Raw genomic sequence first — 17,919 nt, forward strand, 5'->3', positions numbered from 1 at the left:
GCTGATCAGCACATCTGGACAATTTCCTGGAATTTATTTTGCCCAAAGAGTTAAACCAAAGAGAGAGGCCTTTAGTTTAATGCTCCAGTTGAAGGATAGCTCCATTGAAGCAGGTACGATCATTTTTTTTTTGTTCTGGTTTTCTTGTGGACCAGGAATGACAACTTGAACCTCCCAAACCCTTGGTTTTCTAACTCTCCATGAATACAGACTTGCAGAGCCCCCACTCACCAATGTCATCCCTAGTTAGATTGCCAGGAACCATTTCCAAGTGCTCCCAACCTGCTGCCCCTGCCAAATTTGACTCTTGCTCTCTGGCACTTGCATAGTTCTGGTCAGCTTCAGATGGGCTTCAAATATGGGGCTTGCAAATTAGGCCCCACGAGGTTCAGTTTCCCAGGCCTTATGGTGTGGTGGACCAGATGAGCCACCACATGCAGTTAAAATTGGTCCTAACATATAGTATCACTTTCAGGACTAATTAAAATGTGGGAGAAAACTGTAAATGATAACTCTTTATTTTTCAAACTATTCAGACTTCAAGATTATCGTTCAGGTGCTTCATTTTAAAATTTGCTTCTTAGTTTTAAACCAGAAGTAAAAATAATCACAGGACAGAATATGATATTAAGTTTTAAAATCTTAAACTTCTGCTCTTTTGCAGATTTATTAAGTCAGCCGCTGTAAATTACAATAATTATTTAAAGGAAATTGTGTGGTTTTCCAGCCTATTAGTGATTCATAGTGTTTTATTTTCTGAACAAGGTGAGGATAACCCATCCTGCTCTCATAAAGCACACATTCCAAGCCTAAAATTAAGTGAGAAAGAAAACTGCATTATTGTGCATTAATTGTAATTCAATATCAACGATTATTACCTTATGTAATGTAGTGTGCATTAGCGTAACACCAAACCAGACTTTTAAGATGCTTCAAGTTGTTTGGTCAAGCTCTTCATTTTTACAAGATGCCGTGTGGTTTATGGTTTATGACCAGCAATAAAAATAATTATAGCACAGATACAGTATATTTTACATTTTAAAGTAGTGAAATTGCTCTGCATAGTTTATGTTTGCACTCTGTAGTGATACATTGTCAAGTCAAACTAAAAAACGATGAGGAGAGTCTCCAGTAAGACTGTTGTCGACACAATGGAATGTCAGGTGCTTTAGAGTCACTGGCATAAACTGCAGCTATTATTGCTGTGTAATGAATCTCTCCGTGTTGCCTCTCTTTTACATCCTGCCAGATAATGGTCATAGTGATATGGTGCATATTGCTTTTAGCTCTTGAATTAATGTAGCAATTCAGTGCAATTTCCTAAACAATGCATTGTCTGCTGGCTGAAAATTAGTCCCTATCCTAGCAAGGGGCTTTCCAAGCTAAAAAAGAGTTTAAAACAAAAACTGACATTTGAGCATTAACTATCCAGGTAAAATCCTTTGTAATGATCGTTCTGAAGGAGCTGGAAAACCCCAGGAGCATCTGAGAGAGGAACCAAGGTTAATATTTTAGATGGAATTCATAACTAAACTTATATTTATCAAGATCAGTGCAGTTATGTAAATTGGTGAATTGTGAGATAATTTGCAGAACAGAAAAGTCAACCGGTAGAGTTGGATCCTAGTTGATGGCAAATGAGAAGATGGTGATGTAGTGGTAATGTCACTGGATGGAGGCCCAAGGGACACTGATTCAAATCCCACCACAGCAGCCGATGACATTTGAATTCAATTAATAAATCTGGAATTATAAAGCTAGCCTCAGTAATAGTGACCATAAAACCACTGTTGATTGTTGTAAAAACCCACCTGGTTCACTAATGACCTTTAGGAAAGGAAATCTGCCAGCCTTCGTGTGACTCTACACCCACTCTTAGCTGCCCTCTGAAGTAGCTGAGCAACCCACTCAGTTCAAGGGCAAGTAGGGATGGCCAACAAATGCTGGCCTTGCCCACATCCCATGAAAGAATAAAGAAAAAAAAACGATGGCGTGTATTCTTTCACAGTCCCACCATGGTCTCTTGATGCAATTAGTATTAAATTATGGTGCTTAAAATTAATGTTTCCTTTGTAGGACTCATTTAATTTATCATTTCTCATAGAAGACAAATTATTATCAACAGATGTAACTGTCAGAAGCAAATTTTCGTTCTAGTAGCAAGATGAATTAGAATCAACAGTGATGACCAGGATTCAAATAAACTATCAGGACTAAATATCTAACATCAGCTGTCTAAGTGAGTGGAATGCTGTCTGGCAAAGTTGAAAAATTCACTTAAATCCTACTCAGCTGGCCTTAACTTTGGCTTCAGTTTCGAGTTGTTGGTGGAGTTTCTGTAACAAACCTAAGTAGCGCTGTTAAAGGGAACTATCATCATCTAATAAAGGATTGTTTAAGTCCACTGTGTCTACATTATAACAGTAACTCAAAAGCTCTTCATTGGCTGTGTTTTGGCTTTCCTGAAGTTGTGAATGTGCTACCTAGATACAAGCCCACCTTCCACTGCATTTTTCAAAGTCAATAACTCAATCAGTGAGGCAATGATGTTATATTACTGTTATCCTCTGCCATTTTAATTTGGTTTTAATTACAAAAGCAAATAATTTATTTGAAAGCCACGGCTTTGTAAAAGTTTTACATTGTGGCACAAACTTAATATCATTATAAGCTATTCTAATGGATTTCCAGCCTTGCTGTTTTAGTACTGCAGACCCTTTATACACTGATTTTTAAAATGGGGATTGTTTCATTGTCTAGAGGTTAGTACTTCAATCACGCTTGTTTTCCTAACAAAATAAACTGAAGTCAACCAAGGGATGGTGTTGATTTTCTCACTGAGTTCTGCATGCTTTAATGCTTTGCTGGAAACTGAGAAAAATCACCTGAAGCCCATTAAATAACATCACGGTTCCTTAATATATTTACATGTACAGATCTATTTTTTAAAAGACAATAACTTGTAAAAATTCCCCACAGTATTACTTTGATATAAATGTTTAAATCTCAAATACATGGTGACAGCTGCCTAGAAGCAGTTCAAATGCTGTATTGAATTATCTTTTTGTGACCGTGGTTAAAAAGAGAATTCATTGCACAATCAGAAAGATACACGAGCAAAACTCAGGTTGATGTGGTCATTTCCACATTGTATGCGCCATTTATTAAGAAAAAATATTTGCCAGTCCGGTGACATGCTTATGTATTATTTGGTATTCTACTTAGGTTCCTGTTTACTGCAGCCTTAAATTAAGTTTGGGCTCTGCGGAGAATTTGCTGTTTGCTATTTTATCAAATGTTTTTTGGATTGAAATATTTGAATTTCCACACCTTGAATTAAATGTAAGTTTCATTTTATTTTCTCGCTGCTTTCTTTTCCTTTTTTGTTTGAATCCTGTCATTGCATTTTCCTGAAGCAACAGAATAGCACTGAAGCAAAGGGCTTGGAAATTCCTCAGGATCCCACTGCACTAGCATATGTGTGGCAGAGCAGAACTTCTGTCAGGGTCTCCAAATAAATTCCAGGGACACTGTCATTATATGTAGCAAGAATGGGCCACTGATGTCTGCAAGGGCACAGTAGTGATCGTTTGGGACTAATCCTGTCCATCTTTTGAAGATGGTCCTGAATCCTCTGGCCCAAACTGGCTAAAGGTAAAGAAATTTTCAACCTCTTCACCTCCAGCTAACGAAGGCAATCACTCTCTCCAGGATTGAATCGCAACTCTAGAGGAAGTTTGGGTCCTGGGGGGGCCTCAATGGGACACACAGCATGTCCTACCTGGCATGAGTTCTGCTGAGGATTTTCAAGATTGCCAAAAAGAAGAATTTCCTGGAGAGGCCCAGAAATAACCCTCCCCACCTCCTTTCAATCCTACCCACCCGTCACATCTCTTTTATGTGGGAATTAGGTAGAACATCACTACCTCATCCTTCCAGAATTTTAAAACCAGGATCAGGCCCACGTTCCAGCCTCCCTCATTATTCAATCCCCCAACTCTAATACCTTTCTCCCTACCTTGATTTTCATGCCATGCTATGTCCTGCCAAAGCAATTTTGTTGCCTTAGGTTATAACAAACTAACATCCTTGTAAATGTACTTCGAACAAGTTCCATTGGTTAAGGGTCAGGAGTGGAAACTATAGCATATTTTCTGCTACTTAGCACAAGATGGTTTTGCCAAGGATAGGGATTCTAGCATTTCCCTGGCTGAGGTCATCTAACTTACTACGGAGCAGAGATTGAGCTGAGGACCCTACTGGTCTATATAACTCAGCTTCTCCCTGTGAACAACTGTTGAGCCTATTAGTGGGGGTTGGAAATTTGTTGAACGCAATATATCTATGAATTATCAAGAGTAGACTGTACTTGTTTGCATATATAGTTATGTGTGTCTGATGTGAGTGTGTGCATATATACATATATGCACATATATTGTGTACATTGGCGTGCCAGTATTTGTGTCTGTGTCCATGCCAGTGTCATTAAGAAGTAATTTAATATTGTACACCTGTCTTTGGTTATTACCATGTGAACTCAGTGAGTTAGATGTTCTGCTCCAAGTTGTAACAAAGATTCAAAAAGTCCCCTGCTATCAGATGTTGGGCCTTTTCTGAAAGTCAGAACGCTTGCTACTATTTGCAGATTTCATTTTTATTAAAATTAAACTGCCCCGAAGTAATTTATCACAAAAATTGCCATGTGACTTACCCTGTTTTCTATGTGATAATGGGGATGTTTGAAACTATCTGTGATGGATGTATTTGGAAAATTGGACTCCAGCACACTCCAACTGCTTTGTAGCATTCCCATATCTAGTTTAATTAAACAGTGACAGAAGAAAAGACTAGACTGGGTGGTGCTATGCGTTAACACACTGTCATTTTATCTCTACTCCTTGATTTAAATCCAGCCCGGTCTCATTTCTTTGCTAAGCTGCAAGAACCAATAAGAAATGGGTTTCCATAATGTGACCAGTCCTGGTAGATATAAGCCCACAGTCCAAAACTGCTCATTTAATTTACCATGAATTAGTTATCTCATTCAGACAGACCATAAGGTTAGCTTGTGTGAGAGATGGAGAAAATTACACTGGTGCAGTAGAGGGTGCTGTTCTGAACTTGGGGTTGTGGTTTCTTGTTTGGTCAAAGTAGCGGTTTGGAAGAATTTTGCATAGATGCCAAACTAGAAAACCACAAAAGCTGAGAAGCCGGTTGAAAAAACTAACACAACTTAGTAAAGTAGGGCAACAAAACTACCCTGAATATAAGACTCTTAAATGTAGTGACAATGTAATGTAATTGTCAAAGGCTATTGTGTGTACCTGTAGCCTATGCTACCACCTATATAACAGGATCTTCTCTCTATTTCTGTGTGCTGTAATTGTAGGGACTGGAGGTATATATTGGAACTCTGGCTTTGCTAAATGTGATTATTTCCTGGAATAATGTGCTCCACCTGGGCTCGTGTTCTACCTCTTCCCCCACCCCGCCACCCCCAACCAAGTCACAGAGACACTAGTTTTGTACCCCCAGTTAAAGCAGGTAAGGTTGCTGCTCTGTGGAAACAAAGCTCTGCTACATGTTGCTATGAATACCAATTCCTGGAAATTCTACCTCACTGCTATTACACCAAGAATTCACACCCATAGTGTATCAAAGTTCTGGTGTGCCAGATCAGTTCTAGGTAATGGTGAAGAGAGAATTGGACAGTGCCATTAATATTTTCTGCAAAAAAGGGAGAATGGAAACACTGACCGACCACACAAAACAAAGACTTGTATGGTTTCTTGCTGGAGCATTCTCCTGCAATAGCATTCCCCAGCTGGATAGCTATCACAATAAACAGCATCATATAGCATGTACTAAGATATGAAAATATCCAAAGGCATTTCACAAATGAAGGATTAGAATGCCAAACAAGAATTATGGTAGATTTTCAGGGGTGTTTGAAAAGTTGCAACCAAGCCAGAGGAGTTTGGGAAGACAATTCCGGAGTACAGGATATGATGGATTGTCTCTAGTTGCAACTTGAAAAAAAGCAACAGGGAGCATTACAGATTTTTGGTCGATTCTGATTTCATTTTATATGCATTCAAACAGGATCATTTTGACTGGCTCTCAAAAATAAAATGTATCTCCAGCAAACAAATGAAGTGATGAGCACAATTTAAAATGAATAAAACCCATAATCTACTGAAATAATTCCCTGGTGGAATGGAATGAAGATGGAAAATGCAGTAGACTGGAATTAGAAGAGCAGGGGTATGAGGGAAGAGATGATGGAATGTGGCCTTGGAGGGAGTTTTAGACAAGGACCAAAACAGGGCTTGGAGGTGAAGAGCAAATAAAAATTGTTTAGAATAGGAATGATTGAATGGGACAAATACAACTGAAAGTTTACAATCTTAAAGGGATTATGACAGTAGATTATTGGTTTTGTTAATTTTAAATTGTGCTTATCACTTCGTTTGTTTGCTGGAGACACATTTTATTTTTGAGAACCAGTCAAAATGACCCTATTTGAATGCATATAAATAAATCCATAAGTAAAATCAGAATCAAACATCAATCTCTATTGCTCCCATTTGCTTTATTTCAAGTTGCAACTAGAGCGTTTAATACCCGTGAATACTAATTAGAGATTGTGACATGCATATTTCTAATACAGTCAATCTGCCAGTCTGAACAATATTGTTGTCACTCCGGTCATAATGCACAGTGGAAACTCCCACCACCTGAAGCTAGTTTAAAATTGCCAGTGTGACTTAAATTATTCTGGCAAATCGCCAGTCACTTCTTGCCCTGAGGAAAACCACAGTTTGTATGTGTGGTGGAAGACAGATGAGAGGTTTGGGGGATGGTAATACAGTAACCAATGTGCAAAGAAGATCTGGGCATAGATGAGCGCAAACACCAACTTTTATTTGAAGTAAGTGGATTCTTGTAGTTTTCAGAATTGCCATTGCTGTTCTTGTTTAACTCAGGGAGCAGTTATACCAGTTTCTATCCAGTTAATATTCTGGCACAAGTAATGAGTGCCTCACTGGAAACATGACAACTTTTACTGTGTTTCTGGCAATGGACAAACAGTTTAAGTTGCGAGGAGCTTAGATTCGCTGTGCCTTGTAGCAATGCCTGTATGATGCTAGGCAAATTTGGTAAATGCTCATGGAGTTTTCAGGTGATGCTTGGTGGTCATCATCATTCTGTAAGAATACTGCCATCATCCAAAGGACTTCTCAAAACTTCAAGTTACGTACTGCAGTCATTGTATCCATTCAATTTGCTTGGCTAATCAAGTATTTAGTGACTTGCATATTTGTATTTCTCAATGCAGGTCGGAACCAAGCTCATGAATTTCCACTGACTTCAGAACTCTTTCTGGCTTGCTTTTTAAAAGACAGTTGTAGCTGTGAAATTATAATGGGTTAGTCAGCAACAAATTTGAAGAGACACTTAAGGCCATGGCTGGCATCTTTAGGCTTTAATGGTGAAAGAGGAAGCAAAAGATAGTCAAGCAAGTTCAGGGAAAAGTTTTCATGTTGGATCGTTCAGGGTTAAACTCAGTATTGACATGTTAAGTTTCCCTCTGTGCAATGTCTGATCTCACAACAAGTTAATAGGGAACGGGGCCCAACAAAGACTGATTGATCCATTCTCTTATCAGGAGCTACTTTTCTAAATGCTCCTTTCTTTCAAACGTATCCCATTGCGATACCACAATGATCCTAACGTTCAGTTTAGGCACTGTTGGGGAGAAATCCTTTTGTGACTGTGTTTTGTAATCTGTATTTATTTTCTGTGTGAAAGTAGTCAAGGTCTTAGTTACTACCGACCCTTCAACAGTATTGATGTGAATAATTTAAGACTGGTCTCTGTGCATCTTATTAACTATTTTAATCTGTCTAGCTGATTTAGTTCTGATTTCTTGGGTCTTGCTCCTGCTGTAGACAGCTGTGTACAACCCCTTGTTCATCTCAGCACTTAGCAAACTTTAATGTTCCATTCATACTTTGTATTTTATACCTGCATTGTTTTTTTGTTAATTTTAATAGCTCTAATCTTTTTTGAGTGTTCTTGTTGCTCTGTTCCCTTGCTGTATCTCTCTGCCCTACATTTCTCTTTTAAAAAAAGACTGTCAGGAGTTTCTTACTGCTTGCAAACAGAATGACCAGTTTGGACTGCTTGAGCTAACAGAACATCTTTCAGGTTTTACAATGATATTTGTGGACAACTCCAGCTGTGCGTTCTTCACATAAAAGCTTCTGTGCAAATCAAATTATCCAAAAATATAATATTTAGCTCTTTTAGCTCATTAAGTTGATCCAACAGCTTAGCCCACTTTAATTACCAACATCGCAACAGAAAATGTTGGAAACTCCCAGCAGGTGAGTCCGTAACTGTAGAGAGAGAGAAACTGAGTTAATATTTCAGATCAATGACCTTGAGTGTTTCCAGCATTCTCAATTTTTGTTTCAAATTTCCAACATGCACAGAATTTTGCACTTGTTTTAATTGCCAACATTTAACCTCTCCACTTTCACTTTAGTACAGCATAATACTTTTAACATAAATTTCCTGTCTCCATTATTTTTCTATCTGGTTCTTTTTTTTAATAACATGTTACTGTTCCTCCAAATTCTTTTTCCCTCTTAAGTTGATTTTGAAATTAAAGGTTCTTTCAAGGAAACTTGGACAAGGGGTGTGTGAAAGATGCAGAGACTATCAAGTCCTGTCCAGCTTGTGCCCAGGATTTGTGAAAGTTTTCTTTTATTAGATTTCCTGTGGACAAGTAAATAGTCCCATAGTTTTGCACAGCATCCTTGTAACATAGGGACAGCAGGACCCACAGGAAAGTGGTCATTTCCTGCCTGTAACCACAAACCTCAGGCACTGTGTCCTAATAGCATGTTGTGTGCTTTAATTTACTGATAGAGGAGGCAGCTCTAAGTTGTGTGATTTAGTGGGAGCTTTCAGCCAGGCTGTTATGCTCCAAAAGATTTGTTACACATTTCAAAGTGTTTAGGTGTACTGACTGACACTAGGAGGGGGAGAAAAATCAAAACTTAATCAACCAACTTCACCACAGAACCTTTTATTCCATGATGTATCATTAAGATGATCAATTTTTTGTTTTGGACCTTGCAAAACATTCACTGTTATCTTTTCTGAAATCTCTATTGCCACAAATTGAGATCTCTGACATCAAATTGATAAATATTTTTAAATAATAGCACTTTTACATACTGCCTTCAGCAATTCTAGGGTTCAGTTTTGGTGTAAAATTACATGTACAAAACATTAAATCTTTTTCCAGGCCACAGAGCACTACTTTGTTACATTGGCCCCAATTTACAGATTTCAGATATGTTTTAACTTGTTAGTAACTTTAAGTAAGAGTTCTATTGCAAAAACTTAAAATTATTTCTCTTCACACTTCACAGCTTCAGCTATCCCAGATAATGGAAAGAAGGCTTGTTTAAAACTGAAAGTTCTCGTGCGGCAATCAAGTAAGTTCCTATGACAGGCTTGCAAGGGTGGCTTTAGCGCGTGCTTTATCGTAAGCACCGGTAAAACTTTTTTTTCTCTTACTGTGTTTACCTTGTGTGGTATCTGTTCTGTACAGAATATTTTCATTTTTTTCCCATCTTTTTTTCTTACATTTCTTCACCGAGCTTTTATGGCAGTTGCTAACTTGTTGTTTCTGCAAGTTTTCCATGGTTAAAACAAACGGACTACTTCAGCACTTTTGACATGTACACAACGTGCAACAATAAAAAAAAAAGAAAAACAGGGAAAAAGAAAAAATGTCACACTAACATATTTGGCTATTATTTCTATTTTTGTTATAGACAGCTGTTCGAAAACTGTAGGTGTACATGAAAGTGTTTTCGGTGCTAACGACAGAGTAGACAGTTCATTAGAACCAGCAGGTTAGTATGCTTAGAGAATCTTCTAACAAGTACGTCTGTTTCCCCCTCCCACCCCCCCCACCTTTCTTACTGACCCTCCGTCACAGTTTGCATGCCCTGCATGGGTTCAATGTTGAAAGCTTGTTCACCTGCCCCCCCGCTTTGGTGGTGGTCTCATTGCTAACTTTCTTCTGTACATATTGCAACAGAATGATGCAATACTTCTTGCATGGTGTGCCAGATTTTTATTATTGCCATTAGCTAAAGGTATGTGACATAAAATGAAAGTCAACTGATTTTGTACAGTGCTGGATATTCTGCTTAATACAAATGTAGTGGGACAGGATATCCAGGAGATATAACACTTCTGCTGTCTTTTAACTGCTATATTGCATTTGCTTTGCAAATAAATTGCTTTAATAAGGAAGAAGTTAAATTAACCAATCTTTTTAGTGCTCTGATAAAACTGCCCAATGATTTATGAAAATAGAAGCATGCAATTGACTAATTCTGTAATTGTTATGTGGGAGGGAGGGGTTTGTTCCAAAATTGAAAGGGGTTGCAGTTCTCATGTTCTGCAAGAAATGTGTCCATGACAACTGAAAATAGTCACACTGTGACAGATGGCCCCCTCAGTTTGGTAGAACCCAGGCTCTTGTCTGCCTGCATCACTGCCTTGAACAGAAATACCAGACCTGTCTGGAGCATATTTATGTGTCTCTTTGTATTTTTAATGTTGTCCTTTCCATTAAAGTCTGCCACCAACATTTATGTCTGAGTATTTTTAGTTGTGTTGGTAACTCACTGCTGCTGCCAATATTTTAGCAAATCTAACATGAAAATTGATGCAACTCAATATTGCTGTTCATTTCATTATTGTGAAGTACTGAGTGGCACAGTGGATTAGAACATTCACCTTTCACCCTTGGAATCTGGATTTGGATTCAACGTAGATTGATGGGAGCATATTCTGTGCTCATTCACATGCTTTCTCAATGAAAGAATTGTATTGATATGGTGCTGTTCGTGACTGTACGACACTCCAAAGGGCTTTACAACCAATGAAATATTTCTTGTGGTGTGCTCACCGTTTTAATGGAGAAAATGCACACTCCAATTTGTGCACAGCAAGGTCTTACAAACAGCAGTGACATAAGTGACCAGATTATCTGTGTCAGGATAAATGTTGGATCCAATCTAGGAGAACTCACCTGATTTTCTTAGAATAATGTCATGCTATCATTTATGCCCACCTAACCAGGTGGAGCTCAATTTACCATCATGTCTAAAAGACAGCATTGCTTACTGTATAGCAGCCACTCAGCATTGCACTGATATGTCAACCTAAATTATATGATCAAGTCCCTGGATTGGGTATTGAACCCACAACCTTATGACTCAGAGATGTGAGGACTACCAATTGAGAATAGACTGACACCTATCTATTGCTATCTACAGCTCTCTCTCAAATTCTGAGAGGTTTGACCCTGAGTAAAATTATTTAGGAAAGTTTGAGATCTATATCTAATCTGTATCTACACAGCACTCCAAGAATATCATCCCAAAGCATCCCATAAACAACCATGCCTAACTCCACTTTCAGAACAGTGCTAGTTGGAAATCATGAAATCTGGTTTTGCAACAGTGTCTGTTGGTCTTTCCAGCCCCTTCCTTTCAGAATAGCACTTCAGTCATTTAATGCTCCTCCTCTACTCATCATCTGAGATTGGCTAAGTCAGCACTAGAGTGCTGGAACCTTCCTGGCCTCTATGACTAAAAAAACTGAGCCATATTTCAGTTTTTTCATTTTTTTAGTTTTAGCTGTTCACACTAATTTTTTGTCACTGTGACTTGAGACTTGGAAATACAATAATAAATTCTTATCATAACATTCTCATTCATAAAATTCAGGACACACAGACAAAATGGTTAAAAGGGACAATTTTGCAATTCCATATTTTGTAGAGTTTGACATTCATAGGGACTTTGATGCTGTAGCCCTATTTTTGATCTATGCTCCCTTCAACCAATGGGAATTTGGCCTCCCACCCCGACAAAGACAGGACTCCATGCATCAGAAAATCAAAATGCAGAAGAATCATGTATCTCAAATAAACAGCTCTTCTCAAGAAAATGTAACCCATGCACCAAATGCGCTCACTACCCTCCAATGCCCACAGAGGTGAGGAAAGTCCTCTTTAATGACAAATGGCAGTAACTTTAAATTGTCTTACCATTGCAAGAGAAAAGCAGAACTTTATGCTTAGACCACTCATCAGTAGCAGACTCGGTGCTCAAGTTTATATTGGTACCAAAGAAAGAAAATTAGGCCAATTGTTGGGGACTGCTCGGTTATCCCTTCAATCCCCAATAATGGTCTTATGTGAGTAGAGAGTGCTTGGGGCTGCTACTACTACCACAGCTACTTATGTTTATATAGTGCAGCTGAACAGCTCGGTCTATTTGTTTGGGAAAGGGGATTTAGGAAGTGGACATGAAAGATTTGGACAAAGATAGGTTTTAAGGAGGTTTTTGAAAGGGGAGAGTAAAGTAGGAAGGTGAATGGTTTTGGAAGAAAGTTTCAGGGAGCAAGGGCAACATGGGTGAAAAATCAACCTCTGCTAGTGGTTCAGAGCGAATGAGAATCAAACAGTATTTGTGAGGGGAAAAGAGGGTGCAAGTTGAAAGCAGATACTGGGGAAGATCTCCCAGATAGACTGAAGTAAAGTAATGCAAGGTTTGAAGATCATTTTGAAAATAATTTGCTGGAGTAGAGAAAGTTATTGGACCTTGATGAAGGCAGGATGTGGGAGTATTGGTTGTTGAGCAAGAGAGAATTTGGACTTCATAGTTTTGCATTTGGGAAATTCTGTGAAATTTTGATCAAAAATGAAGAGAGCACTAAGGTTATACAAGGATCAGATCAGAAATCTGTTTCTTATAATAGCAAATATATAACAATTCATGTATGAAATGGAATGGCAGGACTGGATTCACAAGACCAAAGTCTTACACACCAAAATTCTAACTTAGATTATTCTGTCTTCTGGTTAATGATTTGAAAGAACAGCCTTGATAAGGGTGATACAGTGGATTTCCACTGCTAGCTGTGGTTAGTAATATCACAAATGGTCCTGAGGAAAAAAAATCAAGATTTTTAAACAGAACATGTTTACAGTGTTGCTAACTCATAGCTAACTCAAAAGCAAGTCCCAGTATACACCACCAACCACCACCCCCCACCACCACCCCATGTAAATTTTAGAAACAATTTTACCCAGTAAAGGCAAGATTTTAGAATTACATAGCCTTCTGTGTAACTCTAAAAACATTGTTATTCATTGTTGCTCAAATGTGAAATACTAATTAAATTTAACAGATTTCTCAGTCCAGTGACTTTGACAAAGATTCCATTGTCCAAGGAAGGAAAAAGATGCAAATTCCTCTAACTGAAGTTTTTCTAATTACTGATCATGTATTTGTAAGAATGGAAACAGTTCCTCCCCATCCTAAGAACCAATAAATAATCCCCTTACAACTCAGAGACAAAACAGTGAAGAGATCCTATATTAATATTTGTGGGTTCTACTTCCAGAGACAGCAATGGAAACTGATTTTTGAAAGTATTTTGCGGCCAGCAATTCAGAGTTTGTATTCTGTGCATCAAATGTAGAATAACTACATTATTTCCTCATTTACAAACTAAGTTTTAATGAAGAAATACACTCACTGTGCCGTTCAGCTGTTGCCAGTTTCTATCTGGATATCAAAAAAAAGTTAATTGTGATTGTATTAGCAGCAGCTCAGTGAGATGCTCTGTTGGTTTTCTCATGCAGTTGAATATATATTTTTGCAAAATCAAAAAAATAAATACTAGATCTGATTTACTTTAGCTTCAAATAGTTGGAATGAATTTAATCTAAAATCTTCCTTCATATGATTTCATTTTGCCAGCAAAATATGCACTGTTCAATCTTAGAATCTTTCCAAATATTTTGATGAGAAAACCAAGAGTAGATGTGGTGCATGAAATCACTTAATTTCTAAGCAGCTTGTTCAATCAATTAAAATTAACAGGACAGCTCCCAGGCATTAAAAAAAACTCAGCTTGTGGGTTTGTGGGTAGAAATCTTATTTTATTCAAAATATTAAAAGCTCATCAGTGCTTCTTAACTGTCACTGTTTTTGGTTTTCCATTAAAGTTAGTTAATGAAAGACTTTCCAGTGTGAAAGAAATGGGAAGTTTGAAATGCAATGCAAATTTTTAGAGCATTCAATGACAGGATGACAATGAAATGTATTTGCCTGAGGAGCTTGGCTGACCTATAATTGTGACTAAAGTACTGCAGAGTGTTCTTTCTGTTGTCTTTTGCTGTAACAGCATTGGTTCTTCTGTTTGTTCTCTCTATAGATGATACCATACATGAAGCTGAGCCATCGCGCGGTGAGAACAATGCTCAAACACCCAGGATATCCCCGCTACTTTTGGCGACTGTACTGTTCCTTTTCATAACACTTTCAACATTGTAGTGTTCAAAAATCCAAGGAACCTCTGACACAGCATGGCTGGATCAGAAAACATCACAGATTCTATAACTGCACTGTTGAGGAGGGGGAACATTCAGTTTATTCCAGACACAAGATTTATTTTCTGTCAGGAGAGTAGAGAGTGATTCAAGTGGGAAGATGTATCCAAACTGATAAACCCCCCAAAAATGCCAAATTATATTTTGAGACTAATGATTCTTATTTTCCCTGTACATTTCTTCTTTCAAAATACCCCTAGGTGGTTTAGCACTTGTCATCCAAGTGCAGATGAGAAACAGTAGTGGCAGATGCAGTCACTGAAGAATAAGAATATTGAGCAGAAGCCCAAGAGGGTTTTACTTCTCCATGCAATATTTATACCTTCTCACTCAATACCGTAAGATGATCACGCAAAGCATTGAGTCGCCGTGTCAGGACTTGAGGGGTGATATTACGAATAGATATAACCCCATCCCTCTCGGGAGTTATAATTGAACATGTGTCTGAAGGGAGAGTTTCTGTGCTCATGCAGTCGCTAACATTGTCTGTAATATTTTGTATTTTCCACACATTTCCTGTTTCACAAGCCCTCAGCAAGGCTTTGTGTTTTTGTAGATGTGTGTACACTGAATAACCTTTGAAGAAATTGGGAAGCATTACAGAACCGACGAATGGTGCAGTTAGCAATAGGCTACTAGCATTCTGCAGCACTATTTGCGAAACACAAATATAAAGGTTAAAATTGTAGATTAGAAATGCTGATGTCATTTGTAATATGGATAATTTTCATGTGAATAAGGATAGATATTGGGCATATCTGATAATTTTGCAGTTTATTTTAACACTGTTCTACAATTGAAAAACTAATGAACTGAGAATGTAAAAATACTGCATTTTTTCCTGATAAACTGGATTGCAATCCAACTCTACTAGTGATGTAACCATTGCATTATTTTGTTCTGAGCAGCTGTAGGCTACAGTTCATTATTGGACATTATTAATTTCCGACAGTTTAATCTGTTGCACAGTGGTTATTGCCAACATATTTTAGTCAAGAATGGATTCAATATTAAACAATTATTTAATGCCTCTGATATCATGGAAGACATTTAAGACCAACTATTTTCTTGCTTGTTCGTTTTTGGTTGCCTTTTTAAGCAGGGAAATAAGGATCAGTCTGTTCAGTGGATACTGTGTATCCTGTAATAGTCTATAACATTAGTGTTAGCTTAGTATATTGATTTGTACCTTCTTCGAGGGCAAAAGGAAAAAAAAACTTGTTTAAATTCTGTATTATTAGCAACCTATGATGTAAATAGTGTTTGATAAAGTATTAATTCCAATTCTTACTTCTTTTATAATTGAATACAATAGAATTTCTGGATTTGATTGAGCAGGTTAACCAAACAGATCTATGTTGGGATGGAAGATGTATTACTACAGTACTGCTAGCTGCGTCAGCGTATAGTGCAAACGCTGCAGAGAGCTGGTTGCAGCCTGCAAATTGCTTGTTATGTATGAGAGGGGAGCAAAAACTGTGACTTAACATTCAACGTAGTGGTCCTACATGTTTGAGGCGATGTGGAATTCTGATCATAAAGCCCTCTGTGAAGAGGCATGTTGATCCTGCAAGTCGATCGATTTGTGTTCCTGGTTTTCTTTCTCTCCCAGAGAGGAAGTGAATGTTTAATGGAAAGATCTTGCCAGTATCGTGGCATACGCGTGGACTCGAGTAAGGAAAAAAAAGTTTGTCGGTATAGTTTTGTAAATTTCGTCTACTGTTTTGCCCCTTTGTGTGGAAGCAGCTCATGACAAGGCCAGAAATAGGGGTATACTATACCTGTCAACAAGCAATCGCACTCACTGACCTACCTTGCTATGTGGAATGGAAATGGTTCTATAAATTTTAGAAGCATAGAAATTAATCCACTCCCCCTTTATTCACTCCACGTAGATCAGCTGTTCCGTGCTTTCATCTAAGCCTTCATTGAGCGGTGAATGGACAAATCTGTTCTATTTGGCAACTCCAAGTTTTTCCCATGCATTCGCCCCCAAACTGCTCTGATGCGAGACGAATCTTCTTACAATAGCGTTGCTGCCATTGTCTGTACAGTTTAATAAATGCTGGCATGCTGAAGGTTACTCATGGAGTCTGCTAAATCTGTTTTAGATGCTTACTCTTGACACTCCGTTAGAGCCACTCATTGTGTGTGCGTCTGGATATTAGAGTCCAGTTCATTGTTGTCCTGTGCCTGTACTACCCTGCTCAAGAACCGCTTGAAAAGCAGATTCCTTGCACTTATTGGAGAGTGCTTTTTTGACTTGCTTATAAGAGGGGGAAAAACCCTGTGGTCTGCTGCCATGTGGATACTCTATACATCTGTTTTGTATATACACGTGTCTGAACAACTATACATAAATAAAACTAAAGATGTTCATCTTTATAAATAGTATGAATGTTCTGTGTCTTTGACCATTAAAAGTTTGAAAATATGTTTTAAAGGGCAGAAATGCGTCTCATTCTTGATATCTTAATATTCAGAAAATAAATAGCATGTCTATTACGAAAATGCAGATTGGGGTGGGGGAGGGGAGTTATGCCTTTCCTACCTCATACAAACGAAATCTCGAGAAATGCACTCAATGTGACATTCTCGCGGGAAAAAATGATTATTTAATTACTTAATCAGGTTTTATCTATATCTGGCTTGACAATTGAAACACATTATAACAAATAGTTTTCATGTAACAATTCAACTGAAATTCCGCTGTTAGGGCATTTAAAAATAATCAGGCCACAAAGTATCTTAATTTCAAAAGTAGTACTTTGAGATATTGTGGTTAATTGCTATGTAGTAAATTCTAGCATAATAGTTTTTAATTGAAGCCACACTATTCGCGAAAAAGCGAGGCGAGAAATTGAAAGATTCTTTCACTCCTGAGTTTCCAGTTGGGACCAATAAGATGGCAATCGCCTTCCTGCTATCTCTGGGTGCTGGCTCTCGATGCGAAATCAGTATGGCCTCGGTGACCATGGGATTAGAGCACAAAACTGACCGCCCTTATACATAAAGGTCACGTCAGGCGGGGAAGCCATCTGGTAGAGCGGGAATGGAATAATTGCTTTGGTACAACGTAGGGGCATTTCTACTAGAGGAGGTGGTTAGCGGAAAGTTAACCTCGAACCCAGTTGATACTTGACCTGCTATTGCTTGATGTTGCATCATGTGATCAAAGTAGAAAATGATACAATTCCCAGGCACCAACATCCCTCTCAGCTTGATGCACAGGGCACCAAAAGCAAAATTAAATCAGGACAAACACTAGGTACTGAATTAGAACCGCAACTTGAATGTATAAAATTTTTATATTCTATATTCATCATGCATATGTTATGATAATTTACAACTAGAGATTAAATTTGATCTTGATATAAAATAAAATCACGAGTTACTGAAATTATATCCCGCGTGGAATG

The 17,919-nt window shown here is 38.0% G+C and overlaps 1 protein-coding gene across 2 annotated transcripts in view; it reads left to right on the top strand.

Moving 5' to 3' along the window:
* efna5b (ephrin-A5b) overlaps positions 1-16,943 on the top strand; it is a 215,051-nt gene extending 198,108 nt beyond the window's left edge. The window contains exons 3-5 of one of the 2 annotated variants that reach the window (XM_041186560.1): positions 9,447-9,512; positions 9,855-9,935; positions 14,326-16,943. In XM_041186560.1, the coding sequence (XP_041042494.1) occupies positions 9,447-9,512; positions 9,855-9,935; positions 14,326-14,444 (266 nt within the window). In that variant the 3' untranslated portion in view covers positions 14,445-16,943. The remainder of the gene's footprint in view (positions 1-9,446; positions 9,513-9,854; positions 9,936-14,325) is intronic. The other variant, XM_041186561.1, reaches the window with a different exon arrangement.
* Positions 16,944-17,919: the final 976 nt, after the last annotated feature.

The sequence above is a fragment of the Carcharodon carcharias genome, chromosome 4 (assembly GCF_017639515.1).
Source record: "Carcharodon carcharias isolate sCarCar2 chromosome 4, sCarCar2.pri, whole genome shotgun sequence".
Taxonomy (NCBI): Eukaryota; Metazoa; Chordata; class Chondrichthyes; order Lamniformes; family Lamnidae; genus Carcharodon; species Carcharodon carcharias.